This window comes from Desmodus rotundus, chromosome 5 (assembly GCF_022682495.2).
Source record: "Desmodus rotundus isolate HL8 chromosome 5, HLdesRot8A.1, whole genome shotgun sequence".
Lineage (NCBI taxonomy): Eukaryota > Metazoa > Chordata > Mammalia > Chiroptera > Phyllostomidae > Desmodus > Desmodus rotundus.
In genome coordinates, this window is record NC_071391.1 from 142,571,909 (window position 1) to 142,599,313 (window position 27,405).

The 27,405-nt window shown below is 51.4% G+C and overlaps 3 protein-coding genes across 5 annotated transcripts; 1 reads left to right on the forward strand and 2 right to left on the reverse strand.

Annotated features, from left to right (window-relative positions):
* The first annotated feature begins 123 nt into the window (after positions 1-123).
* Positions 124-4,644, forward strand: PRADC1 (protease associated domain containing 1). Its single transcript, XM_024552697.4, has 5 exons — positions 124-306; positions 2,715-2,815; positions 3,322-3,431; positions 3,701-3,868; positions 4,086-4,644. Exons 1-5 carry the CDS (start codon positions 240-242, stop codon positions 4,204-4,206), a joined length of 567 nt encoding a protein of 188 aa, XP_024408465.1. The 5' UTR covers positions 124-239; the 3' UTR covers positions 4,207-4,644.
* Positions 4,645-4,997: 353 nt separating this feature from the next.
* On the reverse strand, positions 4,998-17,735 carry SMYD5 (SMYD family member 5). Of its 3 annotated transcripts, XM_024552696.2 has the most exons (13): positions 17,627-17,735; positions 13,898-14,006; positions 12,431-12,570; positions 11,851-11,972; positions 11,391-11,460; positions 10,669-10,773; positions 9,814-9,876; positions 9,524-9,594; positions 9,132-9,238; positions 8,691-8,747; positions 7,509-7,603; positions 6,538-6,608; positions 4,998-6,442 (listed from the first exon to the last, which is right to left on the reverse strand). In XM_024552696.2, exons 1-13 carry the CDS (start codon positions 17,720-17,722, stop codon positions 6,301-6,303), a joined length of 1,248 nt encoding a protein of 415 aa, XP_024408464.1. In that variant the 5' UTR covers positions 17,723-17,735; the 3' UTR covers positions 4,998-6,300. The 3 variants fall into 3 exon arrangements, with proteins under 3 accessions (XP_024408464.1, XP_045045300.1, XP_045045301.1); XM_045189365.2 differs by lacking the exon at positions 10,669-10,773 and having other exon boundaries at positions 17,627-17,731; XM_045189366.2 differs by lacking the exon at positions 6,538-6,608 and having other exon boundaries at positions 17,627-17,731.
* Positions 17,736-20,387: 2,652 nt separating this feature from the next.
* NOTO (notochord homeobox) lies at positions 20,388-25,589 on the reverse strand. Its single transcript, XM_024552963.2, has 3 exons — positions 25,202-25,589; positions 22,594-22,808; positions 20,388-20,546 (listed from the first exon to the last, which is right to left on the reverse strand). The coding sequence occupies exons 1-3, from the start codon at positions 25,587-25,589 to the stop codon at positions 20,388-20,390; spliced, it is 762 nt and encodes a 253-aa protein (XP_024408731.2).
* Between the last annotated feature and the right edge of the window lie 1,816 nt (positions 25,590-27,405).

Genomic DNA, 27,405 nt, shown 5'->3' on the forward strand with positions numbered 1-27,405 from the left:
GCCCTTGGCCCCACTTCTATTGAGCAATAGGGAGTGGACTAAGGCGCAGAGGCGGAAAGTGTGGCTACAAGAACAGACGTCGTAGCCAATCAGCCGCGGGCCTCGTTCCCATCCACTAACCAGCAGCAGGAGCGGGTCTGGGGGCGGGAGGCAGGAGCAGCTGTCAGGTTGAAGTCCCGCGAGCAACGAGCGGCGGCGGGGAGGCTGTAGGAAGCGCGGCGCCCGGCCGGGCTCCGGAGATGGTCCTCGGCGCTGTGGGCTGGTGTTGTCTCGTGCTCTGGCTCCCCGCGTGCATCGCGGCCCACGGTGAGCGGCAACGGGCGGGGCTGTGCTGCGGAGCGGGCCGTCTAGCTTGTGTGCGGCTTGGGCTGGGGGCCACAGGTCACCTTGGGGACCCAGCGAGTTCGGGCGGTTCGAGTGGGTGGGTGCCGGTCCTCAGGAACTTGAGCTGGGTGCGGCCTGAGGCTGGGCTCTGAGCCTCATCTCTCCACGTCAAAGCAAGACTATCCCTTACCCCGACTAATGCTGACCCCTGTGGCTGAGGGAGCAACCAAGAAGAGGAACAAGGGACAAGTAGAGATCCCACAAGCTGGTTCTCATATATGTTCCTGTGTATGCATGTGTGTTCCTGTAAATGTATGTTAGCGCTCATATACCTGTACAGGAACACACTCCCATATGTGTGCTCAGATGTAGCACACACAAGCACAGATGTAGACAGACAACCTGTTTGCATCTACAAGAGCACAGAAACGTATACAGCCATACACATACGTATGCCACGCTTAATTTACACAGATCAGCAGATGCTGAGGCCGGGCAAAGATGTAAAGGGGTGGGGAAGTGGCGGGTGAGTTTGGTGCTGATCCAGGAAGGCTTCCTGGGAGTGTATCTGTATCTGATGGCAAGTCCTCACTCCCAGAGTAAAAGGATGAATAGCCCAGTGCCAAGGCAGAGGCGCTCTACCTGGTGGTTATGATTTGGGCAGTAGGCAAGGACAACTAAAGCCATAATCAGTCCCAACCCTGGCACACAGTAGTGGCTTAGTGATTTGTTGATTGACTAATGGACCCATGGCAGCTGCTCTCTCCCTTCCACGTTCCACGGTCTCTTTGGGCTAAGGAAACCAGGCACTCAAGTCTAGGTGAAACATTACACTTTGGTGCTGAAGAGAAGTTCCCACACTCCAGAAAGAAATCTGGTTCTGGCAACTCTTTTCCTCTGTGCAGTGGACCTGGAAATATTCATTCATTCAACAACCCTTATTGCACCCACTATATCCTATTCACTGTTAGGTAATGTGGATACAGCATTGGATGAAGCTACAAATTTATGGTCCTTGTCCTAGTGGAGGAGACAGACATTAAACAACAAAAAAACTATGAGTATTCTATAATTACAAGTTATGTTGAAAGTGTCAACGGAGAAAAAGTACATTTGAATGGCATAAAGGGAGGGCAGTCATAAGGCAGGTTTCTCTGAGAAAGTGACATTTAAGCTATGACCTTACAGATGAGTAGGAGTGAGCCAGGTAAATACGTTGAGGTGGGGTGAAGTAAGGGTAGGGAGCCTCCCAGAGAGAGAGAACGGCTTGCAAGAAGACTCAGAGAAGTGAAGAACCTGAAGAGTCCAGTGTAGGTTGAACAGAGTAAGGAAATAAGGTTGGAGTAGCCAAAGGCCAGATGGAGCAGGGCCTCGCAGGCCATAGTTAAGAGTTTAGATTTTAAGTGCAAAGGGAAGCTGTAGATGTCTTTTGAAGCCATGGGTGTGGTAATATGGTCATATTTGCTAAGTTGCTTTCAGAAGGTCGTGGCTCAGTGGATTGAGTGCTGGCCTGCAAACCAAAGGGTCATGGGTTCGATTCCCAGTCAGGGCACATGCCTGGGTTGTGGGCCAGGTTCCCAGTGAGGGGGCGCTTGAGAGGCAACCACACAGTGATGTTTCTCTCCCTCTCTCCCTCCTTTCCCCTCTCTCTAAAAATAAGTATTTTTTTTTTTAAAGAAAGTCCTTGGCCGTTGTTTGGTGAATGGACCTTAGGGAGCAAGAATGGAGGAAGATAGACCAGTCAGGATGAGAAATGGTGGTGGTGGACTAGAAGAATGACAGTGGGACCAGAGAGTCAACTTTTTTTTTATTATTAAAGATTTGTTTTATTCTCATTTGAGAGAGGAAGGGAGAGAAACATGGATATGAGAAACACTGACTGGCTGCCTCCTGCAGGCACCCAACCAGGGATTGAGCCCACAACCTGGGCGTGTGCCCTGACTGGGAATCGAACCAGTGAACTTTCTGTCACAGGACGATGCTTCAACCAACCAAGCCATACCGGCCAGGGCTAGAGTTAACTTTTAAGTTTTAGTGAATTGTTTTGCACCTAGACTACCACATCCTCTCCACCTTGAAACTTTCAGGTGCACTTGAGAGCAAAGACAGATTAATCCTCAGAGAGGTAACACAAGAGCTAAAATGGATTAACACTCAGAGAGATAAAACTAGAGCTCTCAGTCTTCCTGGCTCACCTTTGCAAGCAGCTATAGATCTCAGGGATTACTAATGGTGCATCAACTCTGTCCTCCCCAGGGCAGGGGCCATCAATCCCACCCACCTGGAGGACTCACTTGGCTGAAACTGGGTCCCTGTGCCCAGACTATAGGTGGCTGGCTGAAGACTATAGGGTCCCTGGAGGCTTCTCACCTGTATTCTTAATTTTTCAGGCTTACGCATCCATGATTATTTGTACTTCCAAGTCCTGAGTCCCGGAGACATTCGATACATTTTCACAGCTACACCTGCCAAGGACTTCGGTGGTATCTTTGTAAGTTCAGGGGGGGCCCTCCTCTCCAGTCCCGTCGCCATCTTCTCCCCAGCTGAGACGACCCTTCTCATCCCTTCAACCAATACCTGAGTGCTGGGACAGGGAAGGGAGCAGAATCCAGCTCTGCCCTCCAGGGGCTGCAGTGGAGGAAGGGCAGGCTTCCAGCTACTTCCCTGGGCATAATAGAGACCTGGGCACCATGTTGGGACCAGCTATCTTTGGGAACATGAAGTGGTGAAAAACCAAGGGCCCTGATAGTCCTGGCTCTGAATGAAGGGACTTAAGGCAAGTTACTTCCTCTCTCTGGGTCCCTATCAACTCTCCTGCCTATCTTGTGGGAAAGGGTAGGGCAACTAGATAAGCCTTTGTGAGAATGAAGTGCCCAGAACCCAAACCACTCCATGCCTTCCCTTCACATCTTGTGAGGAGGCGATAGAATGGGACCTCAGCCTGGTCTTAAAGAAGGTTCATCTTGTCACATCCTGACCCGTCTCCATGTCTTCCAGCACACAAGGTATGAGCAGATCCACCTTGTCCCCGCGGAACCTGCAGAGGCCTGTGGAGAACTCAGCAACGGTTTCTTCATCCAGGACCAGATTGCTCTGGTGGAAAGGGGGTGAGAAGCGGACAGGCACCGCCAGGGAGGGCACTGGAAGGAGAGGGCAGGAATATGGTAGATTCTAAGATCGATGGTGCTGGTGGTCCTTTGAAAGAGTGTTTAATTCATCATTTTAAGAGTCTTTATGATTATCCATGCCTTTTGGCCATTTATGAGCCTTTATTAAAAATTACCCATGGTCCTCCTTTCATCCTTCTAGGGCGACAGCTTGGGGGAGGGGTAGCTAAACCCTGCCTTTCCTTTGATCTCATCACCACCTCTTCCAGGGGCTGCTCCTTCCTCTCCAAGACCAGGGTGGTGCAGGAGCACGGCGGGCGGGCGGTGATCATCTCTGACAACGCAGTTGACAATGACAGCTTCTACGTGGAAATGATCCAGGACAGTACCCAGCGCACGGCTGACATACCTGCCCTCTTCCTGCTCGGCCGAGATGGGTGAGGGCTCCTTGTTTCTGGCTGTGTCAGCACTAGGCTGGGTGCCATGACTTGGGGAGGTCAAGGGCAATCACCAGTCCCTTCCCACAAGCCTCATCTTGGGGGACCCCAGTTGGAGGGCCAAAAGTCCTTGGGCTCTGGAACTCCCAGAGTGACAGTGGGGCATGATGTGATGCTGAGAAAGTGACCATTGCCACCTCTCTTCATGCCCTACCAGCTACATGATCCGCCGCTCCCTGGAACAGCATGGGCTGCCATGGGCCATCATTTCCATCCCAGTTAATGTCACCAGCATCCCCACCTTTGAGCTGCTGCAACCGCCCTGGACCTTCTGGTAGAAGAAATGGTTCCACCTTCCACCCATTAAGCAACTCTAGACTGGGAAGGGGAAATCCAGGAATTCTGCTGTGTGGGACTTGGAGACAGCACTTGTGGACAAGTGGAGCCAGGTAGAGGAAGAACGAATGGGCCTTCTCTAGGCTAAGGGAAGCCATGCCACTGTTTCCCTTCCCCAGGGTCCCCAAGGTTGTCTCAAAGTATGGGAAGATGCAAGACCCATGTCCCAGGGCTCCTTGGCTAGAATCTGGAACAGGGGCAAAGGCAGGTGGCCTGAGAGCTCCATGACCTGTCACATTCCGCCTGACTCCAGCCTCCCCACCCAGAATCTCCTCAGTGTCCGTCACAGCAGTTGCTGGAGTGGTTTAAGAGCTGGTGTTTGAGGACTTAATAAACCCTCACTGACTTTTTAGCAATAAAGCCTCTCATCAGGGTCGCAACTGTGTCCTAGAATAAAAGCACACGAGTGGGAGGAGCCTTTGATCTCCACTGGCCCAATGCCCATGCATTGAGGGGAGGAAACTGAGGCCCAGAGAGGATGGATGACTTGTCCAAGGTCCTTCAGACTGCTGTCCTGGGTCCCAACACAGCCTTCTGCTTAAGATCTTAGGAGCCATAGTCCTCTGGGGCTTTAGAACATCAGCACAGCAGAGTGGAGGCAAGACCAGGGATGAGCCCCAACTAGGGAGCCAGAGCTCCCACCTCCTACCATTACTTGGTCTACTCCATGTACCCTTCTGCTGCGTGCTCTGGCATTCTGTCAAGTCCTGCTCCACCAAGCGTTCCTTCAGAGGCCTGTCACCACTCACACTTTATTGAGAACAGTGGGCAGGCAGGGGTGGGAGGGGATGCCAGCTGCTGTGAAGGAGGAAGAACCCAACGAGCCAGACAGGCAGGCTCCACCTGGCCCATAATCCAGGGAAGGGCCTGTGGGCAGCCATCTGCCTTCCTGGGATCCCTTAGCAGGGGTACGTGAAGCCCCTTAGGGAAGGTAGGCAGAAAGGAACTGTGAGTGAAGGGTTGTAATTCCCACAGCATCCAACCTGAGTGACCAGTAGTGCTAATTTGGGGATGAGGGGCACAGTCAGGGCTAATCTCTGAGTATCTAGCCCCGTTCCTCTAGGTTCCTGGAAGACTTCAGTGTTCCTCTGTGGAGACCCTAAAGATGGAGGCCAAGAGAGCCCCTCACTGATCCATGGTCAACGGATCCCAGGGACAACTAGAGCATCATAACTTAAGGAGCACAGGCCTGTCATCCCCAGGTCTTAGCCATGCTGCTGGAGTCCTCAATGGGAAGAGCGTGTGAGGAAGGGCTGATGATCCCCCACACACCCTTCCTGAGGGAGGCAGAGGCCTTTTTTATACCCCATGGGGCCTGCCACTGTGCCAGGGCCTGAGAGGCAAGGCACAAGATACAGAGATTCTGAAGCTTGGGGAAGGGGTTCATCTCCCCGAGATGTCCAAGTGCTGGGGGTGGGGAGGTGGGGAGAAAGAAGGAACTCTCCCTCACCAGCATTCCGCAGAGAGCCTTAGGGAAAGTGCTCTGGAGGCCCTGCCCCTCCTTCCTGCCTCCCGGGCTGCACTAGTAGCAGTCAGGCAGTTGCCTTATCAGCTGCAATGGTGGGAGGTAGGGAAGAAGGTGGGCGCAACTCACCCCCCTCCTTTCTTCTTCAATAAAGGCTGTTCTGACTGCCACTTTGTTACCCCCTCCACAGCAAGTAGAGAAGGGTGAAGCCTCGGAGAGACGGGCAGGCGTAGCCATGGGACCAAGGGGCAAGAAACATTTTTAGGCTCTGGCCTTGGTTCCAGCTGCTCACTGCACACTGTGGAGTGGAGAACTGCAGGGGGAGGACAATTCTGAAAGGCTCAATGACAGTGCAGAATGTGAGCCATTCAGCAGCAGTGTCCAGCACATGAGGTCTGGTGGGAAATGGAGGGCCAAGCCTCCAGCCTCTGTCCTACCCTGTGGCAGAAACAGAGCTGGACTGGGGGAAGCAGGCAACAGGAGTGGGGAGTTTCTTCCAAGCATCATCTCCGGGGGAAGACCCCCTGTTCCGGCAGAGTCTGGGGTAGGGCTCCTTCCAGGCGGGGTGACATCACACATCAGTCATCTCATCCCCCAGCTCTGCATCTTCTGGCTCGCCCTCCTCTTCTTCGTCCTCCTCTTCTGAGGTCACGTTGGGTTCATCAGCTTCTGCCAGGCATTTGGGGCAGGAACAGACAAACAGATAGTTCTCCCTGCAGTGGGGGCGGGGGGGTGGAGGGTGAAAAGTCAGCCAGCCGCTGGGATGGAGGACCCGAGCCCAGCTGCCCACTTCGTCCCCGGCTGGCACCTGAGGATCTTGTGGCGGCTGTGGCGGCTGCGCTCCCGCTGACAGCAGTCTAAGTAGCTGATACAGATTTCCTGGAGGGCAGAGAAGTGGGCTCTCACAGTCTGTGCTCTCTGTTATATGGGAGTAGGGCCTCCCCAACCACTACCCTGTCCCCACTTTCTGCCCTATCCCAAGGGCTCAAGCTGCCCTTCATGAATGGGTGCACTGCCCCAATCCATTCCCCTGTGCCCTCAGCAAACAGATCCCTACAAGGCTCTAACATCTGAGGCAGAGAGAGGACTCCAGTTAGCCTCAGGCCATGGTTAAAGGCATTAGAGGGCAAGGTCAGTGGCTGGATTCAGAAGTTATCTTAGCACGATGCTACCTGCCCTGGTAGATTCAGCCAGGCTATGTACTGCGCTAACAGCAAGGACCCCAGACCCACACTAGCTCCTCATAGCCCAAGCCACAAAGAGCCACCTCCGACTTTCTTAGAAGCTGTAGATCTGTTCATCTAAAGATAGCTGGGGCCCTGGCCAGGTGGCTCAGTTGGTTGGAGCATTGTCCCGTGCACCAAAAGGTTTCAGGTTCAATTACCGGTCAGGGCACATACCTAGGTTGCAGGTTCAATCCCCGGTAAGGGTACATACAAGAGGCAACCAATCAGTGTTTCTCTCTCCCCCTTCCTTTCTCTGTAAAATCAGAAAGAACATATCCTTAGGTGAGGATTTAAAAAGAAAAAAGGAGGCTAGAGACAAGAACCTGGCATACAGCTGTCTCAAATACTGCTCTGAGGTGTTCTGGAGTTATTTTTTCAGGAAGTGGGGTGGGCTCAGAGCATATCCATGGGCAGAAAGTCTCACTCCCTGGGGCATGGAGGGTTCAACTCAACAGCCCGAACTTGGGCCCAAGCCACTGCTGCTCCCAGTCTGTGGAGAGCCTGCAAAGCCCACCGCCACCACCCACACTCCCTGCAGCTCCCGGCCCCTCACCTCTCCTGGTTTAATGTCCTCCAGGGCAGTGACATGCAAGAGGAAGTTGTTTTCTGGGAAGGAGGTCTCTGCATTGGGGACACAGCTGTGGTTGCCTGGGTCATGAGAGGCAGGTCATTAGGACTGCTGACTAATAAAAATACCAGCCTCAACTCTGGAGAGCACTAGGTCCCATTCTCGTTTTCTGATCCCAGCTAGGGCTGCGCAGGTCCTAGAACTCGAGTTTCCTGACTCCCCGTCCAGTGCTCTTTCCTCAAGAGCACAGAGCACAGGCACAAATGCATGCCCACACCACTCCCTCTGCCACCGTCCATGCCTGCCACTGCTTTCCTCCTCACTGGTCACCATGGCTCTCAGTTGTGTCCCCAGTGTCTTGCAAAGGGAGGCACAGGGCTACGAAAGGGCTGCCCATGCCAAACCACTAACTCAGTCCTGTCTGCTGCTGAACATCTGGTAACAGCTGAGCCAGGCCATCTGAGAGCCTAGTTTGGGAGGGTACAGTGGCCCTGCAACATGCGTAGAGGGGTTTGCAGTGAGGAAACCAGAGGGCGGGAGGCTGGATCTAGCAGACAATAGTCTGAGCTGACTCTACCCCTCCTCGGCAGGTGGGGACTGCCTGCTAGCCTGAACACCCTCCTCTTAGGATCCCCAGGGCCTCTCAGGCTCTCGAGACACTCCCTGCACTCCCTGCCAAATTTCACATGGCACTGGTGGTACACAGCCACGGTTCCTCTGAGGGGCGCAGCTCATTGCCCTGCCAGAGCACAGGGTCTGGCCCACCGGAAGGTCTTCTATATAAATGTACAGGGTCCGGCACAAACAATGCCCCTTCTTTATTATAAAGTCTTTTATTACAAAATCATAAGCATGTAATTCTGTAACATAACAATATCACAAGCACACCATATGACATCTTAGGTGAAATGTTCAAATTAAAACTATAAATTATTACCCTACCAACCATACTCAAGCAGCGCTACTTCTGCCGGACTCTGTATATTAAGGCACCAGCAGTCCAATGAATGAATGGATGAACGACTGATGGACTAAAAAGGACCAGAGGACTCTCTGAGAAGCTCAGATCTAACCCCACTCCCAGAATCAACCCATCACCTAGAAGAGGTGAACAGAAAGAGATCAACCATGACTATGAGGCCACCCCCCCTCAATGCCAACACTCACAGCAGCTCTGAAGCACAAAGAGGCCTGATCCTTCACAGTTAAGAAACTCGCCAGTTGCTGTAAGAAGTAATATGCAGATGTTATTCTACCCACTTTATAGGGAAAAGAAAACTAGCTTTTCAAGGAAAGGTACTGCCTCACTGTCTGGCCCCCTACCATACTAATGCGCCTGATCCCTACCATTCCACCTGAACTTACGTCTCTGAGGCCTAAGCCTTGTCTTCCTATAAACGACAGCACTCTTATTTGTCCAGCACTCCCCCACCTGCAGAGACCGAGCCTCTGTGTGGATCTCAGGACCGTTTCTCCTCTGTCCCTTGGACAGATCTGAAGCTTCCACAGGCACTCAGGATCACAACCCCCACCACTAACTCAGATGTCCTTCGGGGAAGACTGTGTCCACCATCTGACTGGGGAGGGGGGTGTCTCCGTCTCACCAACCTGCCTCGATGTCCTTGTACAGCTGGTCAATGAAGGCATCCAGCTGCTCGCGGTCCTGAGACTTCAGCTCCAGAGCATCACAGGCATGGACCCACTGGCTCAGGGAGCTGGGGGTCCCGGGCGACCATGGTTGGAAAGCAGGAGGCCCAGCTCTCCTCCTCCACACAAGTTAAACCCATTTCTTTCTCCAGGGCGGGGCCCCATCTTCCCCAACAGACCAAAGCTCCCAAGAGGCACAGACTCCATCAGCTAAGTGATTGCTACCACCGTGTGTAGTCCAGCACTCTGGCACAAAGCTGCACCCTGCCCCAGCCTAATCTTGAAAGGAGCTGTCAACTTCCCACCAGAGCCCAAGGGACAAGTCCAATATATCCAGAGCACTGTCTCCTGACCTGGTCCCGATTCCTTGACCATTTGTCCCAACAAGAGCAAAGAGAGACCGGAATCCATCCGGGGTGAACCACTGTGGGGGTGAAAGAGAGATGAGCACTCAGGTTACAGCCACTGGCTTTTCTTCATGAAACAACTCTGTTCAGGAATTCTTCGGCGAGTCAGTCCCATCCCTACTCCAGGAGACCAAGTCAGCCCTGGCTTAGCTGTCCCAGTAGACAATGCTGACCAGTCACTCCTAAAGGGCTGGAGTAACTGGGGAGGACACTCGTCCCACCCTCCTCACACTCACCTGGCTGAGTACTTCCTCATAAAGGGCCTCTGCAAAGAGTCTCCGCAGAAGTTCTAGCTGGCCCTGGTTTAGGAAAAATGGGGAGACCTGCATCTCTGAGGATTTCCAATTAGCACCCAGGCAGGGCCCCGAAGACCTTGTGAGGAAAGGAAAAGGGCCATCTCTGTGGACTGAGTTTTCCCTGGGGGCAAAGGAAGGCCAGAGTCCGCATCTCCAAAGAGCCACGGCAGTCCACTGGCCTGCTTCAGCTCGGAGTGGCAAACCCCAAACCCCTATTTCCCAGCACCCATGCCAGCAGGGCTGAGGAAGCCTAGCTTAGAACGCCTGTCCACACCACCAACTTCCAGGCTCCCTAAGCAACCTGCAGACCAGCCTGACTCTGCCCCTCCTTCCCTCAGAATTCCATGTAGGAAGGCCCACCCCAGATGCCCTTTTACAGCTCTGCTTCCACCTTTGGGCAGCACCTGTGTGGAAACCTGCTGTCCTCAATGAGAACCTGTAATTCTTTGATTGCGAGTGGGTACTCAGTACATTGGCAGCTAAAATTCTCCTGTTTCATTCTGCTCCCTGATCCTGCTGACCCCCAGCCTTCCATTTTTCATAGTACCTGGTTTGCCCACTGCTATCCTATCATGAGGTCCTGCTTTTCCATATCAGGGCACCTCTCCTTCCTCTGTCATCACCCCGCTTCTCAGTTTTAGGTCCACATTAGATCACGAAGTTAAACAGCGGCAGGAATGTAAGTCCTTTAAATAGACTTTTGGCTGGGAAGGGACCAAATGTGGAGTCCCCCCCTCAGGAAACCACAGACTGTCCCAGGCTATTGGGGTGGAGGGGTCATGGGAGAAGACCAACCTTGAATTTGTCCCCCAAGAGTTTGTGGACAATCTCCTCCTCCTCATTGGCCGTTTTATTACAGAACTGAGAGAAGAGCCTGACCCAACGATCTTTATCCTTAGCCTGCAGTGAACAAATGTTTCAGAGTCGCATTCCCACATGCGCATGCACACATGGACCCACAGACATCTGCGTCCTTCCTGCCACTGTCGCCCATGTGACAGGGGTAGCCTATGTTCTAAAGCCCCTGCCATCAGAGAAACACCACCACACCTGGGCTTCTAGGTAGAGCCTTCCCCTCACTAGGGACTTCCTGCAGACCCTGCATAGCCCCAACCATCTCCCCAACTGAGGCTCATCTAGCCAATTTAACCACACTTAGAAAAACAGGAGAACTAAGCTGAGGAGCAACAATATTAATAGAAAGGGTTACTATGGCTTCACTTGATTTATTTTAGAGACACAATCGTAAAAAAGTGGTGTTTACAAACAATGCGTGAATTGCTGCTGCACAGGAAGTCCTCTCAGAAGCCAAAGACTACAGGCAAAATGAGCCCCCACGCCCCCTGACTGACTTATATGATGAGCGACTCCTAAGATCTGTGTGGTAAGCGGCTGTTCTTTGGGGAGCCCACATGGAAGTTTGCATCCAAGCCAGGGTCCTGAGGTAAGGGGGAGACTGAGGCCCAGGGCTGAATGAAGCCAGAGTCAGCTTCCCTGCAAGCATCGGGCGGGCTTACCTGCTTCACTGTAGCCACCATCCGGGCCATTAACATGATGCTGGAGGTTTCAGGGGGGTAGTGAACACTCCTGGGGAGAAAGGAAAAGGTTTGGCCTAGAAATTCCCTCCCAGATGGGATTTCAAGGAAATCCCGTCTGTGTGCTACAAAGAATCCTTCCTACCCACCTCATTCATAACCAAAGAGAGAAAGTCATTGGCAAGGACTTGAACAGGACTTCACATTCTTATGGGCTTAATGAGGCTTTTTTGGGGTGTGTAAAATGGCGAGGATGGTGGGACTGGCAGCTTAGACCAAAGGCAGCAGGCTGGGTGATGTGACCTCTGTTTAACCCTAAGAGTGAGGGGTGGGGGAAATCTGGGGGATGGTAACTTTAGAAAAATGGTTTATCTGTTGAGCCCAGGCAGACAGGCAGGTAGTGAGGGAGAGGTAAAGGAAAGAAGAGATGAATGCCACCTACCTCCATGCCTCCTGCAGCTTATTGAGAGGATGCAGGGGGTCATCCTGGGAGGGGCCTGTGCACAGGACCCTATGGTACTGCTCAGCAGCTGCCAGCCGACATTCTGCACTGCAGTACATCACCTGTTGGAGGGGGTGGAGGTCAGCACCCCAGGATCTCGCCATGGGGTGAGGCACAGATGTCCCATGTGGTACTTACCTTCTCTAACTGCATCCCTTCCACAAACAGCCCCTGAGCAGTAGTTCAGCAGTACTGTGACCTGAGAAAGCACACAGTACTCTGGGGACACCTACTAACCCATGCTTGTAAAACCATGGGAAAGAGAGAAGAGCAGGTAGAGGGGAGAACCCCAGCCAGGATCTTGGAAGAGGGCAGGCTCCCACCCAGTCCATCTCGTAGACAATGGGCCTGGAACAGGGAGGGTTAAACTGAACAATAGCCAAGCCTTGCCAATGTCTTATCCTATGTGGCTCTCAAGGGCCATGACCAGGTCCATCCTCACTCCTATCTCCCCGGAGAGGACTTCAGCTAAGGTCTCTTCCATCAGTCCTTTTCAGGTACTCTTCCCCAGGACACTCACCTGGCAGTGGGGACAGTTCTGGTGGAGGTCCTTGCGCACAGTGCACAGCTCGGGGTGTGGCAGCACCTGGCCAGGTTTCCCAGTCAGCCTTTGGGCGTTCTCCTCCGCCTTCTCCAGTGCCCGCAGGCAGTGGTCGCAGGCTGCAGGAGAAAGCCAGACATGACAGTGTGTCTTGAAGAGTAGGGGCCACACTTGTCCTTTTCACAGCAGTATCCCCAGGGCTAGAATAGTGCAGGACACATAGTAGGTGCTCACAATGTTTGGGAAGTGAGCAAATGAACATATTAAAGAATGAAATGAATGAATAAATTTCACATGCATTCAAAGGTAGATGATTCCCTCCTCCTTCACCCTGCTTCTCAATGGAACGTAGTCTGTGGGGCTCCCTCCTTCCCTCAGACTGGCCTTTTCCCACATTCTGGAAAAAAGTGACCCTACTTCCACAGTTTGTCTCTGGCCTAAGAAAAGTGTAGGGGGGAAAAGCATGTGGCCAGCTTCTAACCCTCAATGCAGCCTTTTTTTTTTTATAATTTTAATTTTTTATTGTTATTCAATTACAGTTGTGTGCCTTTTCTCCCCATCCCTCCACCCCACCCCAGCCAAACCCCCCTCCCTCCCCCACCTCCACCCTCCCCCTTGATTTTGTCCATGTGTACTTTATAGTAGTTCCTGTAATCCCCTCTCCTCACTGTCCCCTCCCCACTCCCCTGGCTATTGTTAGATTGTTCTTAACTTCAATGTCTCTGGTTATATTTTGTTTGCTTTTTTCTTCTATTTATTATGTTCCAGTTAAAGGTGAGATCATATGGTATTTGTCCCTCACCGCCTGGCTTATTTCACTTAGCATAATGCTCTTCAGTTCCATCCATGCTGTTGCAAAGGGTATAAGCTCCTTCTTTCTCTCTGCTACATAGAATTCCATTGTGTAAATATACCATAGTTTTTGGATCCACTCATTTGCTGATGGGCACTTCGGTTGCTTCCAGTACTTGGCTATAGTAAATTGTGCTGCTATGAACATTGGGGTGCACAGGTTCTTTTGGATTGGTGTTTCAGGGTTCTTAGGGTATAATCCCAGCAGCAGAATTGCTGGGTCAAAGGGCAGTTCCATTTTTAGTTTTCTCAATGCAGCCTTTTTTAACCGAAAGGAATGTGGCCTCCTCTGGGCACAGGGCTCCGCTCTGGCACAGAGCCCTTCCGCATGATGTCCAGTCCCTTACACGATGGGACTAGACCCTGAGTTGCACCTGAGTGACAGTCCTCCCCAGGGAGCACCTTGGAAGAGCCTCTCTCCCACAGGCTCACAGCCCTGAATGCCGACATCAGACGGGGAGCGGCTCTCCAAGGGAGGATAGTCGTTCCTCCTAACATGCCAGAGACTTCCACCAACAGGGGTGTGCACAGCTCTTTCCCCTGTATGAGGCCGCTGGGCCCAGCAGCCGTGCAGAATGGGAGACACGTGCTCACCTCGGTAGTGATAAAGTGCATTCCAGAGAAACTGTGCGGCCACCAGGGGCCGTTCTACAAAGATGGTCTCCCCCTTCCGGATCAACTGTGTGGCAAATAGCCCCTTTCCCTAAGAGGGCAGAGAAGGAACAGGACGGCATTAGAGGAGACAGCACATGGTCCAAGGCTCCCAGAGGGCCACCCAGCCTCTCCCCCACATGCTACCTCTCAGCAGAGGCCTCTGCCGCTGGCGGGTTCATGAAGCATGGTCAGTGCCCCCATCACTGCCTCCTCTGAAAACTCAGCGCTGACCTACCTCCAGTCACACTTCTTTCAGCCTGTTCAAGGAGAGGGCCTGGGATGCCAGCCATCTCAGACTACCCAGAGGAGAATTTTTAGAATGGCCAGAGCAGGGCCAAGGCTCAGAGCAGGCTGGAGCTTCCTGTACCAGGAGCTGATAACAGCAGGGCAGCCTTCTCTGAGTCACCCACATGCCCCACCAGGATCCTGGCAGTGATGCTGCTGCTAACGGTTGCAAAGAAATCCTACACCATGGGAAAGGGAGGCCTAGTTTGGGGGAGCATGTACCTTATGTTCCTGGTCGGGCAGGTACTCGCAGCACCTAGCATAGTACCTGGCACGCTACCACTCCTCAGGGGTTTCTCTGAAAGGAATGACTATTCCTGGCACCAATCCCAACGCTTACTTGCTGTGAACCGTTGAGCCAACTGCTCTACTTCTTTGCATCCGCTGCCCACATGAAAAGTGAGTAATTTAATAACATCAGCCAGGTAGTTTCCAGGATGCAATGACATACATAGCATAGGGGACTGTGCCTCATGAGCTGCAGCTCCTTAGTGCTCAAAGTGAGGGGATGGACTGGCAGCCTGGGCATCCACTGAGAGACTATTAGAAATGCAGAATCCCAGGCCCCACCCCAGACCTGCTGAATCCGAATCTGCATTTTAACAAGATGCCCAGGTGATTCATATGCATGTTAAAGTTTGAAAAGTACTGGTCTAGAGCACCATACACATCACGGAAGGGATGAAGGATGAGGAAACAATCGCTGAATTGTCACCACTCAGAAGTGCAAAGGGATTCAGGAGACAGCTTTAGAACCCAGGGAAGTTACGGCCCACCAGGCACTAACTCCCACAGCTCACTTAGAGAAGGACGTGGTGCCCCTGCAAACACTAACGGTCACAAAAAGGGAGAGAGCAAAATGATCAGCACAGCAGTGAAATATCCTGTCACATGGCCTCATGAGTAGCTCCCTGTTTTCTTCTAGCACTGGAGCTCTGGCTAGACAGGGGCACCACCCAAAGTCAAAGCGGCAGGGAAGTGCAGACCAGGACAGGCCCTGAGCAACCTTTGAGCCACGGATCTCCACCCTCGAAACAGTTCTGGGAGTGGGGCTGGGGAACCGAACCACTGGGCAAAGCCGTGGACGCGAGCTGGTTGTCTCCCTGCAAGCCCTACCTCCTGCCCTTGTAGCCCCAAAATCCAATCTAGCAAAATGAAAACTTGGCCTTCCACTCTGGGACGAAAAGATATAAGCATTATCTTTGACAATCTTCAATCTCAAATATTAAACAAATATCTATCTCTTTCTTGAGGACCAAATGCAAAAAGTATTTAGTAATCAAAACAAAGTGAAAGAAGCAGAGCTATTCCTCTATAAAACCACTCATTCCTAAAACATATGAAAGTGTTTCAAAAGAAACCCCAGCTCTAATTCATATTTCCAAGAAGCTTAGAGAGAACTCAACCTGAATAGAAAGGACACAAACCATGAAAATATATTTCCAATTTGAAAAATAAGTTTTATAAAAAGATTGTGCAAAACCTTAAGGCTATGTAGTAAATTAAAAAATCTTAAATGGATAATTTCATTAAAAAATATATAAATTACCAAAAATGAATTCAAAAGTAAGAAAGCCTAGATAGACTAGTAACAGTGCTGTTTTCTGGCTGATGCACCGGTACAGCCTTCTGGTTGGCACCCCCGTATTTGGTTAGGTTTCTGTTGTAATAGGTCACGTCCCTGGCATAGCAGTTGGTAAATTTTTAAAAAGCATTCTTGCCAATATCCACAGAAGCAATAAAGTGGTCGAAACTACCCCCCATGAAGCCCCTAGTCAATATGGTTTCATGAGCCAGCTCTGTCAAACCAAAGAATAATTCTCACGCTATTTAAAATATTCAATGACAGAAGAATAAAGCTTCTCCATGTTAGCATAACTAATGAGGTAATCTGGGGAAATTACACAAAATAAAACTCATTTGATGAATACAGATGCAAAGAGCCCGTGGTAATCTATCTTGTCACTAAGTCTAGGTGGGTATGCGGTTTTCTCCAGATCAGTGTAGTCATGCAGAGGGCGGCCAGCTCATTCTTCCAGAGCTGGGGTTTTGATAGAAGGCTGGGACAGGACAATTAGGCCAACAGAGTGGCTGACGTAATGAAGTGAGCAGGAAAAAAGTGAAGAACGAAGTGGGCTGCGAGGCAGGGGATTAGGCAATGGTAAAGGGGAAATTTCAGCATGCCAGGAGTAATGCACCTGAGGCAACATCAAACTGCAAGCCAATCAAGAGTACTAGAGGCCCTGGGGTAGAGATGGGGATGTGGGCAGCTAAGGAAGCCAAGGATACATGGCACTGACTTTCCATGGAAGGAGAGGAATGCTCCAGGTGTCCCTCTTGTGGAAAGAGGGCAATTGAATTTGGGTGGGGCTTCTGGATCAGCACCAACATGCTCACAGCAGAAGACAGATAACTAGAAAGCTGGTTGGTATCTTGGGCAAGGGCTATGGATACACAAAGTCCCTACACAGAATATATCATTCAACCTCCCTAGTAAACAAACAAATGTAAACGAGAACAAAGCAATACCATTTTGCACATATCAGCTGGCAAAGAACTGGGAAAGAAAATACTCAGTGCTGGAGAGAACAAAAGGGTGTGTGCACAGAAAATGAGCTTCCAGACCTCTGACCTCAGGTTTAAAAATAAGATACAACATAATGGCCCATAAATATTTGGTTGAAAGAACTGTGGCCCTCCCATGAAATAAACTAAAACTACTACTTAGCTCTTAAAAATGAATATATAGTACCAGGTTTACCAATATAGAAAGATTTACTACACACATTAGCACAAAAATAGGATTGTGATGTTTACCTTCTTCCTTTACATGCACTTTCCATTTTTTTTCTACAACGAACTTAAAAAAAAAATAAAACGACAAAATAGTCACTCTTCTGCTCAAACCCTTCAAAGGTTCCCACGGGCTTCAGGCTGCGGTCCAAATTCCTTAGCACTCCCAGGCCCTTCCTTACCCCCACCCAGATCTCACTCAGAAAGTTCCCTCAGGATCCACGCTTTTTAGTATCTCAACTCCCTCTGCTCAACACATCCCCGCCGACCGCTCTCGCGACCCAGAGGCAAGACTCCCCCATGCTGGGCGGGGAGGCCCGGGGCCCCCCCGCAGCCCCGCAGCCCCTCCTGACGCAGCCGCATTAGAGCCGCGGGCGGGCCCGGTTCCATGGGAAGGGGGCCCGCACGGAGACTCTGCAGGCTCCGGTACACGGCGTGACCGCCCCGGAAGCCTGTGCGCAGGGAGAGACAGAATCGCTTGGCAGCTAGCAAGGGCCGGGCCTCAGCATCCGAGCCTGTAGGCTCCGGGCATGGGTTCCCATAGGGCTATCTCCAGGGCTGGATGGGGTGGGGGATCTTCCCTAGCCTCACCTTGCAGCTGCTCACGAAGCGGACTTCTACGGGTACCGGAGCCCGGCCTGCCACGCCCACGCAGAAGGAGAACACGTCGCACATGGAGGCCGCCATCTTGGGCACGCCTCGCCTTCTGACCCTTGACCCCGACCCGGAGACCCCGCCCCTCTTGGCCCCGCCCCCTGCGTTGAGTGTCCTGTGAGCTGCTGGAGTTTACACCGTCGCAAATAGGAGTTTGGGTCCCTTTGGTTTGTTTACATTTAGGTATATTGGGCCTACCTTTGTATTTTCACGTCTGTGCAGTTTTGCGTCTGTCTTCATGGCCAGTACGTACCTGTATCGGAGCTGGTGTGCCTGTATAGTTTTGATGTGTGCATTTGTGTCTGAGTTCATGGTTGTGTGTCTGTTGTTTACTCTGTCCATTCACTGGCCTGTCTTGAGTAAGCAGTTTTTGGACCCCGCCAAGGGGTAGGACAGCAGCGGGCAGTTAGCCCTATCTTCTCTGACCCTCAACCTGAAGGGTCGGACTAGTTTATGCCACAAAGTCTGGCACAAGATTTCCCTTCTCCGTGGGCCCTCTGTCAGTGGGGCAGATTGTCCTAGGAATGATCAAGTTGGACTTGTGCCTGTCCCAGACTCTTCAGGAGCTTAGGGACTTTGCAGCCAGAGTGAGGAGCAGGGCTGGAGAGGGATCCATAGTGGACCTCAAGTCTGGGGTTCTCTAAAATTGGAAGCAGAAGTGAGTGTACACATACATGCACACTGACCTGACAACAAAAGAAGGGCCGTTTTCTCATTCAGGACCCCCCAAAGGCTGCAAACCACTGATCTATAGCATGTGTCCCCACAGCCAGGCCTTGTCTCCTTGTCTTCCAATGGATTCTGTGCTCTTGAAAAGGGGACTGTGTCTGCTTCTGCTATGGTCTCATGGTGACATTTGGGGACTGGGTAGAGTATGGTAACTGCTGAATAGGTAAGTGGCTGCTGATTTTTTTAAAAAACGGGACAACTGTAATAGCAAAATCAATAAAATATACTTTTTTTTTTTAAGTGAGGCAATTGTTCCTAGAAGAGTCAGATGAGATTTAGCTGGGTTCTTTGATTAATAGACTTGACCTTGGGTCCAGCATTAGGAAGGATTTCCCTGAAGATAGGTACACAGAAGGATTCTGGCCTCCTTCAGGCCTGCAGTCTGGTGTCCAGGAGAGAATGTCCACTGCCTTGGGAAGCAGGTCGTTCTCCAAGGCTCACTCTACTCCCTACCTTTCTTCTCTCAGAAAACTCTAGCAGGGGTGTCCAACCCGAGGCCCAGGATGGCTATGAATGCGGCCCAACACAAACTCATAAATTTACTTAACACCTTTTTTCTGCTCATTAGTTTTTGTTAGTATTTGTGTATTTAATGTGTGGCCCAAGACAACTTTTCTTTCAGTGCGGATAAACCAAAATGTTGGATAACCCTGCTAGAGAGCAGTGGGGACGGTGTCCTCACCACCACCAGGTGGCGGAGCAGACCTACTTCTACCAGTTCACCTCAGAAGCCCTTCTAGAGTGTGAAGAAGTATCCTCACCGGAGGACCACCCAGGAATGTGGAGCGCTAGAGAAATCAGCTCTGGAAATGCTGGTGGCCATCCTCACTGGAGTAGGCTATCAGTGAGGCTTCTTAGAGATAAACAACGCAGATTCTTGGGGAGGAAATGGAACCATGAGTCCGAGTTGTGAGGAGGGGTAAATAATAACTGTCCCGTGAAAATACACCAGAATTTATAATAAAATGCCATCCTTGGCAAAGGCAGAGTCAAAGCTTCCCTATTCTATATCAGGACAGGGGTGGGGAGTCAAGGGGTAGGTAGAGAGAAGGACGGTGGTCAGAGTAGCATGTCTGCTTTAAGGAGGCAGCTGGGCCTGAGCTCCTTTTGAGAGTGGTAACAGTTCAGACAACTTGGGGGAACCCTGTGAAAAAATATTCTACCTTTCCCTCCTTTTTGCTTTCAACTCTACCCTCTGTTTGGGGAGAGTCTTCTATGTCCAGACATTGACTCAAAGAGGCCCTTCACCCTTGCCCGGGGCTCAGTTAATCAGAGCATCATCCTGTACACCAAAGGATTGCAGGTTTGATCCCGGTCAGGGCACTTACTTAGGTTTTGGGTTTGATCCCCAGTCGGAGTACACGCAGGAGGCAGCTGATTGATGTTTCTCTCTCACATCTATGTTTCTTTCTCTCTCTCTCCCTCCCCCTTTCTCTCTAAAAATCAATAAACATATTCTCAGGTGAGGATTAAAAAAATAAAAATAGAAAAAAATTAAAACGAAACAAAACAAAGAGGCCTTCTCTCCTCCATAGCCAGGTCGGGAAAAGATTCACCCCTGGAGAACTCAGGGCCTGTACAGGCACCACTTCCCCAGGCAAAGGGGCCTGTTAGCCTTAACAGTTGACCCACACTTAGCACTGGGCCTGGCACACTGTAAGTGCTTTACAGACATCTTAATCCTGGGAGATCTAACTTATCAACACACCCATTACACAGGTGAAGAAAAAAGGCTCAGAAGTTCAGTAATGTGGTCGAGGTCATAGCTGAAAGCCAAAGTCTGTGCTCCTGACCGTTAAATTATCGCAGCTGCCAGGAGTCAATATTGAAAAGTTCTCAACAGTTCAGATTCCTCTGATGCCCTTTGACCTTGATGAGGCTCTGTGGTAAGATGTAGGGGAGGGAGGTTCAGTGGGTGTCCCCAGGAAGAGCTAGCCAGACCGCCTAGGCTGAGCCTGCATCCCAGTCCTCAGCTGCCCACTACTGACTTGGCGTCTTCTGTCTGGGTGATGGTGTCAGAGCTGCTGGAGGGCTCATCTGGGGAGGCAGCCATGGCAGATGCGGCCGGTGGTTTTAGCCTTTGCTGCTTCTGATACTTGACCCTGCGGTTTTGGAACCAGACCCTCACCTGTAAGTGGAGGCAGTGGGCAGAGATCAGCATGTGGCCAGAGGTCCCCACTGCTTCTCCCATTCCCTCAGTACCCACTCCACCCTGGCCAATATTTGCTCTTCCTTCTAAAGGAAGCATTGCCTCCAAAACATCCTTCCCTATAATTCCAGTTGCCATCCATTCATCCAGTAAGTATTTATTGAGATCCTCTTACGTGCTAGGCGCTACCCTAGATGATGGTGATACAGTGGTGAGCAACAGAGACGGCCCCTGCCCTCAGGAAGCTCACAGTCTAGTGGAGAGAGACTAATAACAAGCGTGAAAACAAACAAATACATTAACACAAATGGGGGCACAAACAGGGGTTCGAGGAACCAGCCCTTAAGTCAAGGGTCAGAGGACGAGAGGCCAGCCTGGAAGGGACAGAGAAAAGCAGGCCAGGGCAGGGTAGGATCTATAAGAAGACTCTGAGGTAGAACCAAGCTTGGAGTATTTGAGGACCAGAGAGGAGGAGAGCACTGTGCGGCACAGCTGAGAGTGAGAGGGGAAAGTAGAAGAAGAGAGAGTGGAAGAGGTTGGCAGGGGCCAGGTTACCTAGGACCACGAAGGCCTGGGGCAAGGAGTGTCAACCCCAAGGCTTTTAAGTGAGATATGGCACAGTTCTATTCACATGTTAAGTCAGCAGTTTTCGACATTTTTCATCTCATGGCACACATACACTAAATACTAAAGTTCTGGGTCACACCAAAAAAAAATTTTTTTTTTGCCACTCTGACCAAACAATAGGTATAATTTTGATTCATTCACATCAGATGGCTATTGTTGTGTTGGCTGTTGTCAACTTTTAATTTGACAATCTAAGAAAAAAGAGACCGGTGCCCCAATTAAATAGTCAGGTATTGCATGGTATAAAAGTTAGTGTTGCACTCTGGTTGGAATTTGCTGTGTTAAGTGAGTGGCACATCCGGCTGCTATGTGAAGAATGGATGAAGGAGAAGCATGGAGACAGCTGGGAGGTTCTTGCAGTGACCCAGCAAGAGCTGGGGCTGATACGGACTGGGGCAACAGAGAGAAATGAAGCCATTCCAGCTGCATTTTTGAGGTAGAATTGACAGGCTTGCTGATGGGTTGGAAGTGGGGAAAAGGGGGAAATGTAGGATGACTAGGTGCTGTGAGCAGCTGATTGGATGGTGGGGCCATATGTGGGGAAAGGGACAGATTTGGGGAGGAAAATAGTCAAGAATTGAGGTTTAGACTTGTTAAGTTTGAAATGCCTACCCATAAGACATCCAGGTGGAGACCTCAAGAAGGTAGGTAGATGTATGAATCAGGAAGTGGGGTGGCTAAGATAAAAATTTAGGAGTCATTGGCTTATAGATGGTATTTTAAACCATGGGGATAAATGAAGTCAGCTCTGGAGAAAAATTTGAAGTCACAAAGAGAATAATAGCAGACAAAGGCAACAGAGACTAAGTGGGCAGAGAGCTGAGAGGAAAACCAAGAGAGTGTGGTGTCTGGAAACCAGGAGAAGCATGTGTTTCAATAAGAAAAGGAGCGGTCAACTGTACTTAGTGGAGGGGTGAGATCAGAAAGGACAGTGTCTCCTGACTTTGGCAACCCAGAGGTCATGAGAGACCTTGATGAGAAGTTTTGAAGGAATGGTAGGGAAAGAATTCGTATTGGAATGAGTTAAGGAATAGATGGGTAGTGAGGACATGGAGACAATGAACATAGCTAGTTCTTAAGAAGTTTGAATTATTTTAAATATTGAGTTCTTTGAATGCCTACTTACTTTCACTGTCAGCTCCTTACTTAGCATGGAGGTATAAAGTGCTAGATTAATATCTAGATTAATATCATGTGTTGTTCCCATAATGTAATTTCAAATGGGCCTCTTTTTCTCATTCATGCAGGGAGTATGCCAATAATTAGGCCTGTCTCCCCCAGCTTCCTGGCACAGAGGAAGAAAGGCCATGTCTTCCCCCCAACCCCTGCCCAGGGCCTTCTGGAGAGTAGTGTCTGCCCTCAGGTGCAGCCCAGGCCCCACAGCGGTCCCTGTTCCTACCTGGTTCTCTGTAAGTTTGAGCCGGGCTGCCAGCTGGGCCCTGTTCTTCCCTACTAGGTTGTGCTGTTTGGCAAACACTTTCTCCAACTCTTCCAGCTGCTCCAAGTTAAACATAGTTCGAACCCTCTTTTGGGGTCTCTCAGTGTCCTGAAGGTCCTGGGCTGGGGCCCAGGCTAGAGGACTCCAGTGGCCTGGGCAGTGAGCCAGCTCCAAACCTAAAGAGCAACCAGCAGGAGGGGAAGTTAGGCAGCACCCACCTACCTGCCCATCTTGAAGGAGATGGGACAAGCTCACAGCTCCACTGCCCTGCCTTGCCGTTGGCCAGTTAACACAGCAAGAGGCATAGTGGGAAGAGACTGCGCAGAAATGACAGAACAGGTGAGGCAGAAGGGACAATGTGAGATTCCTTCTGCCTCCACTGTTCAGCTCAGTGTCTAAAGCTCTGGCCCTAAGAGGAATTGCCAAACCTCCGTCTCTCCTTGCCTGCCACTCCTTTCCTTGGCTACCTCAGGAAACCCCATGGGATGGGCCGAGAAGGGATCCTCAAGAGTTCCCCCTTTCCATGCATTAAACATATAACTTTTGAATGGCTAATATGTGCCAGGCATGGTCCCAGGACAAAACAGAAAATCCCTGTAGAACAGTAGAAAAGGTAAAGAGAATATTGAGTATGTCAGACCATGATTAGTACTATGAGAAGAATAAATCAGGAAAGGAGAGGGTGAGTGTGTATGTATATTTGTGAGGGAAGGGGGATAGTTTGCATCTTTAGAAAGAGGAGCCACCTCACTGAGCTGGCATTTGAATGGGGCCACTATGTACAGCTTGTGTCCTGCACATGGGTGCCCAGCTGAGAGGGTAAATGGAGTCTGAAATTCTGCCCCCTGACAAGGTTCTGTGTCTGCCTGAAGGAAAGGGTGCCTTTTTCTCCTGTAGACAAAGGTGCTATTCAGCTCATGGAGATGTGGGCCCCTGGAGATGAAGAGTCATCCACCAGGGGGCAGTACGTAGATTATAACTAGAAAGGAATGAGAAAGTGAGCCTTTGGGCTGACAGGTCCGGAAGAGTTCCAGACAAAGGAACTGAAGTGCAGCGCTAAGACCCCCTCAGCTCCCTTTAGCCTTGGGGAGGCTCGGGGGCTGGCAGACAGACTGCTCCAGTGAAGAGAGCGAGGCCAGGGTGGTGGCTGCCCAGGACACCAACCACTGGGCCCACCAGGCTTACCATAAGCATTAGCATAATAGTAAGAGGTGAGAAACAATCAGTGGGGCCTGATTACATAAATTATGGTACGTCCTTGCAACAGAACACTCTGAGATGTAAAGAAGCTCTATATGGTCCGAGCTTCTCTCTCACATCGATTGCATCTCTATCTCTCTCCTTTTCTCTCTTTCTAAAAAAAAAAAAAAAAAAAAAAAAAGGCAATAAAAATATCCTTGGGTGAAGATGAAAGAGAGAAAGAAAGAGGGAGAGAGAAAGGAAGGAGGTAAGGAAGGAAGAAAGGGAGGGAGGAGAAACTGGTCTCATTCATTGCTTGTGGGGTGAGGGGAATTAGGTGACTAGAGTTCAGCCACTCCATCTATCTTAGTAAACATTTTGACATTTGAACTGTGTGAAAGTAATACCTAAACAAAAACTAACTTGAAAAATGAGAAGACTTTAATGTAAAGTAGTTAACTGCAATTCAGACCTCAGGCATGCAGGGAGGTTGGGAAAATGTGGCTTGGGATGATGGCCATGGTTCCCAGCTTCAGTGGCATGGATTTCAACAGGGCTGGGAGGAAGCACAGGGAGCAGAAGTCAGGTAAGACTGTATTAAAGTGACCTTGGTGTGGGTTGATAAGGCTTGCACTAACTTTGCTGGTTTTCCTCAGGGAGACATGGGGAAGCTGGAACCAGAGAACGAAAAATAGCAAAAACTCTTGTAGGTGGATGTTAATGTTAGAGGAGAAATCTACCTCAACAATGAAATTCTCATCGGGATTTAAGAGTCTGAGCTCCAGAACCCTAAGGTACCACTCTAAGAGCACTATAAGCAAGCAGGCTCAGAGCCTTTCAGTGTGGAGATAAGCTCACTCAGACGTGAGCAGTGGAGGTGGCTGCGTGGTCTGGGGATTGGCCAGCCCCCAGCAACTCCCTGCTGAACAGCACCACCTGTGGCATCTGCTTCTCCTGGCTAAGACGTGGCCATGGGGTCACTTTCAGAGCAGCTTTGAGGAATAGTCTGGGCCACAGGGCTTTACATAAAGGGGGGATATGGGAGGGAGCAAAGGACTCTACAGATCCCTCATCAAGGACGCAGAGCCCCAGCCCCAGCGCCCCAACCCTGCTCTGGCCCACTCCCATTTCTCGCTCTGCACCCGCACTCACGCACACCTTCTTATACCTCTGCAGCCTGCAGGGGGGTCTGGCGCCAGAGCTGTTCTCAGCGAGTCCTCCTCTCGGGCCTCAGTTTCAGCTGCAGGGTCAAGGGTCATAGGGCCACTTCCCGCTCCAACCGTGTGTGGTGCTCAAACTCAGGGACTTCACTATCCTGTGCCTACTGTCGTGGTCTCCACTTTTCAGCTACCCTGCCTGCTCTGGACGCTGTGGCCGGGGCACCTCATACCTGTGACGCCGAGGCCCTGGAGGCCGCAGAGGTGAGCCACACGCAACCCCGGCGCAGGAGGCTGGGGGAACGGCTGGTAGAGCCCCACGCTCAGGTAGGTGGGCAGCAATGCTGCGGTGCACGCACAAGGCAGAACCGGGGCCAGCGACCTGGAGGGAGCCGTCCAGGTGCCCGGGGCGGTGCAAGCAGAGACGGACAGCGGGGAAGCAGCAGGTGCGCGGGGCTTGGTCCTCGCCAGGATGGCCTCAACGGAAAAGGAGGACTCAAGGTATTGAGGAGCGTGGGACTTGCCAAGGTCCGCGGAGGGGCCCTGAAGCGCAGGGGACCCCGGGGCGGGAGAGCAGCCTGAGCACGGAGGTTGGATCTGATCTCTCACGGGACTGGGCATGACGCCGCCCTGGCCGGGACCGATGCTAGGAAGGGAGGGCGGGAGGCGAGTGAGAACACCCTGCAAAAGGGGGACAGATTGCTGGCCAGGACCAGCCCAGCCCTCGGCAGGGGCTCTTAAATTTGGCGGGGCGGGACAGGGCGGGGCAGATGGCCTGTTCTATCTTCAGCCAAGGCGGGGCCTCCCGTGAACTGCAGTGACCCCTCTCCAAAGCCTGTCGGGTCAGGACACGGGGCCTGGGAAAGTCAAGGGGAGCACAGCGCCAAGGAGCACACTCCCTCCGTTCTTCCTCATTCGAAAACGCCCACCCTGGTGCCGTGGGAGGGAGGCACGTTGTAGCTCGATGGTGATCTTGGGCGAGTCACCCCGCCACTGGGCACCTTTGAAGCACAAGCCCCAGCCAGATTGACCTGTGACTGCACAGATGTTTAAATTTTTAAATTAAATTTAAATATCTTGTTTGTAAGCACAGTGAAAAGTAAATTTCCCACTGTATCCCCCCAGCCATTTTCCCTGTCTCCCCACACCGTTGTTTACCAACTTCTTTTGGATCTTTCCACGGAGCATGTGTACTCACATTGCCTAGGCCCCACTGGAGAGGGCTTTTCTATATCCTGGAGGTGGAAGGAGAAGAACTGTAACGGCTCCAGACTTTAAGGCTCTTACTGCCCATGCATGGGCGTGGACGGCCTACAAAACTCCTTGCCTTATGCAGGTGATGGGCAGGCATTCTGTCCCTGTTTTACAGATGGATATCACCAGTACTCACTAGCTGTTGTTCTTGGGAAATTAAAAGTTACTGTTTGTACTTCCTCACCTGTAAAATAATGCTAAGAGTAGCTACTTCATGGAGTTGCTGTGCAGATTACGAGTAACACAGGCAAAGCATTCACACTTGGCCTGTGCGTGGAGGGCACTATGCTATGGCTGTGGGGCTCAGAGGGATTTCTGACTGCCAGCTGACCATTGCACTGTCTCCCCAAATCGATTCCTAACATTGAAACTACTCAGTCAGGTGCAGGGCACTTCCTGGTCATTGTTGAGAGGTGTCAACTGGGCACAAACATTCCCCTTCTGCTCTGCCAAGTAGGGGCCAGAGGAACCTTGCTGGGTGGGCAGCTGCCTGCCCCACCCCCCCTCTGACTTCAACAGGTACTGGCTCCGCCTTCTGAGCACCGACCCACACCCCCCCACCCCCCCACCCCCCCCACCCCCCCCCCACCCCCCCACCCCCGCCTTGGGCAGCCTGGACAGTGAGACTGTGGGTGAAATGATGGGCTAGTGGCCCGATGGGTCCTAGGTCTAGCCTTACTGTGGTCCAGCCAGGGGCTGCTAGGTCAGAGATGACTGAAAGTCACAGGAGAGCCTGGGGGAAGCGGCGTGGGTGGGATGCACACTGGAAAGAGGGGCTCTTGCTTACCTAAGATCAGACGCAGTGGGGGCTGGGGGATTGGGTAAAAGTTCTAGAGACCCGCCCCAGCCCCCAGCCCCCAGTCCCCAGCCCCACAACTCCTAAATCCTACACACACCACTCCATTCTTAACTTGTTTCTTTTTGAGGAGCTTTTCCCCACAAGTGGAAGGGGCTGCACAGCCCCCAGGAGCAAACTAGCCAACAGTGTTCCTTGTGAAGAGGGGACGAGGACCCACCTTTTGGGGCCCAAGAGGACAACAGTTCATACTGTTGGTGGACAGTGGGACCCAGTGACAGAATTGTAGATTTGGGAGTTGGGCAAACGTGGCTTCACATCCCAGCTTTGCCCCTGAACATTGCAGTGACTTTGAATGAGTGGCTTATTCACTCTAAGCCTCAATTT

Excerpts from the sequence above, each read along its gene's own strand:
- PRADC1 (XM_024552697.4), top strand. The coding sequence starts at position 240 with ATGGTCCTCGGCGCTGTGGGCTGGTGTTGTCTCGTGCTCTGGCTCCCC. Across the intron at positions 2,816-3,321 it reads AGGACTTCGGTGGTATCTTT|CACACAAGGTATGAGCAGAT; the intron begins GTAAGTTCAGGG and ends CATGTCTTCCAG. Across the intron at positions 3,432-3,700 it reads ATTGCTCTGGTGGAAAGGGG|GGGCTGCTCCTTCCTCTCCA; the intron begins GTGAGAAGCGGA and ends CACCTCTTCCAG.
- SMYD5 (XM_024552696.2), bottom strand. The coding sequence starts at position 17,722 with ATGGCGGCCTCCATGTGCGACGTGTTCTCCTTCTGCGTGGGCGTGGCA. Across the intron at positions 10,774-11,390 it reads TGGTGGCTACAGTGAAGCAG|GCTAAGGATAAAGATCGTTG; the intron begins GTAAGCCCGCCC and ends TGTTCACTGCAG. Across the intron at positions 6,443-6,537 it reads AGCCGCCACAAGATCCTCAG|GGAGAACTATCTGTTTGTCT; the intron begins GTGCCAGCCGGG and ends CCCCCACTGCAG.
- NOTO (XM_024552963.2), bottom strand. The coding sequence starts at position 25,589 with ATGCCCAGTCCCGTGAGAGATCAGATCCAACCTCCGTGCTCAGGCTGC. Across the intron at positions 22,809-25,201 it reads CCAGGGCCTCGGCGTCACAG|GTTTGGAGCTGGCTCACTGC; the intron begins GTATGAGGTGCC and ends GTTGCTCTTTAG. Across the intron at positions 20,547-22,593 it reads TCAAACTTACAGAGAACCAG|GTGAGGGTCTGGTTCCAAAA; the intron begins GTAGGAACAGGG and ends CTCCACTTACAG.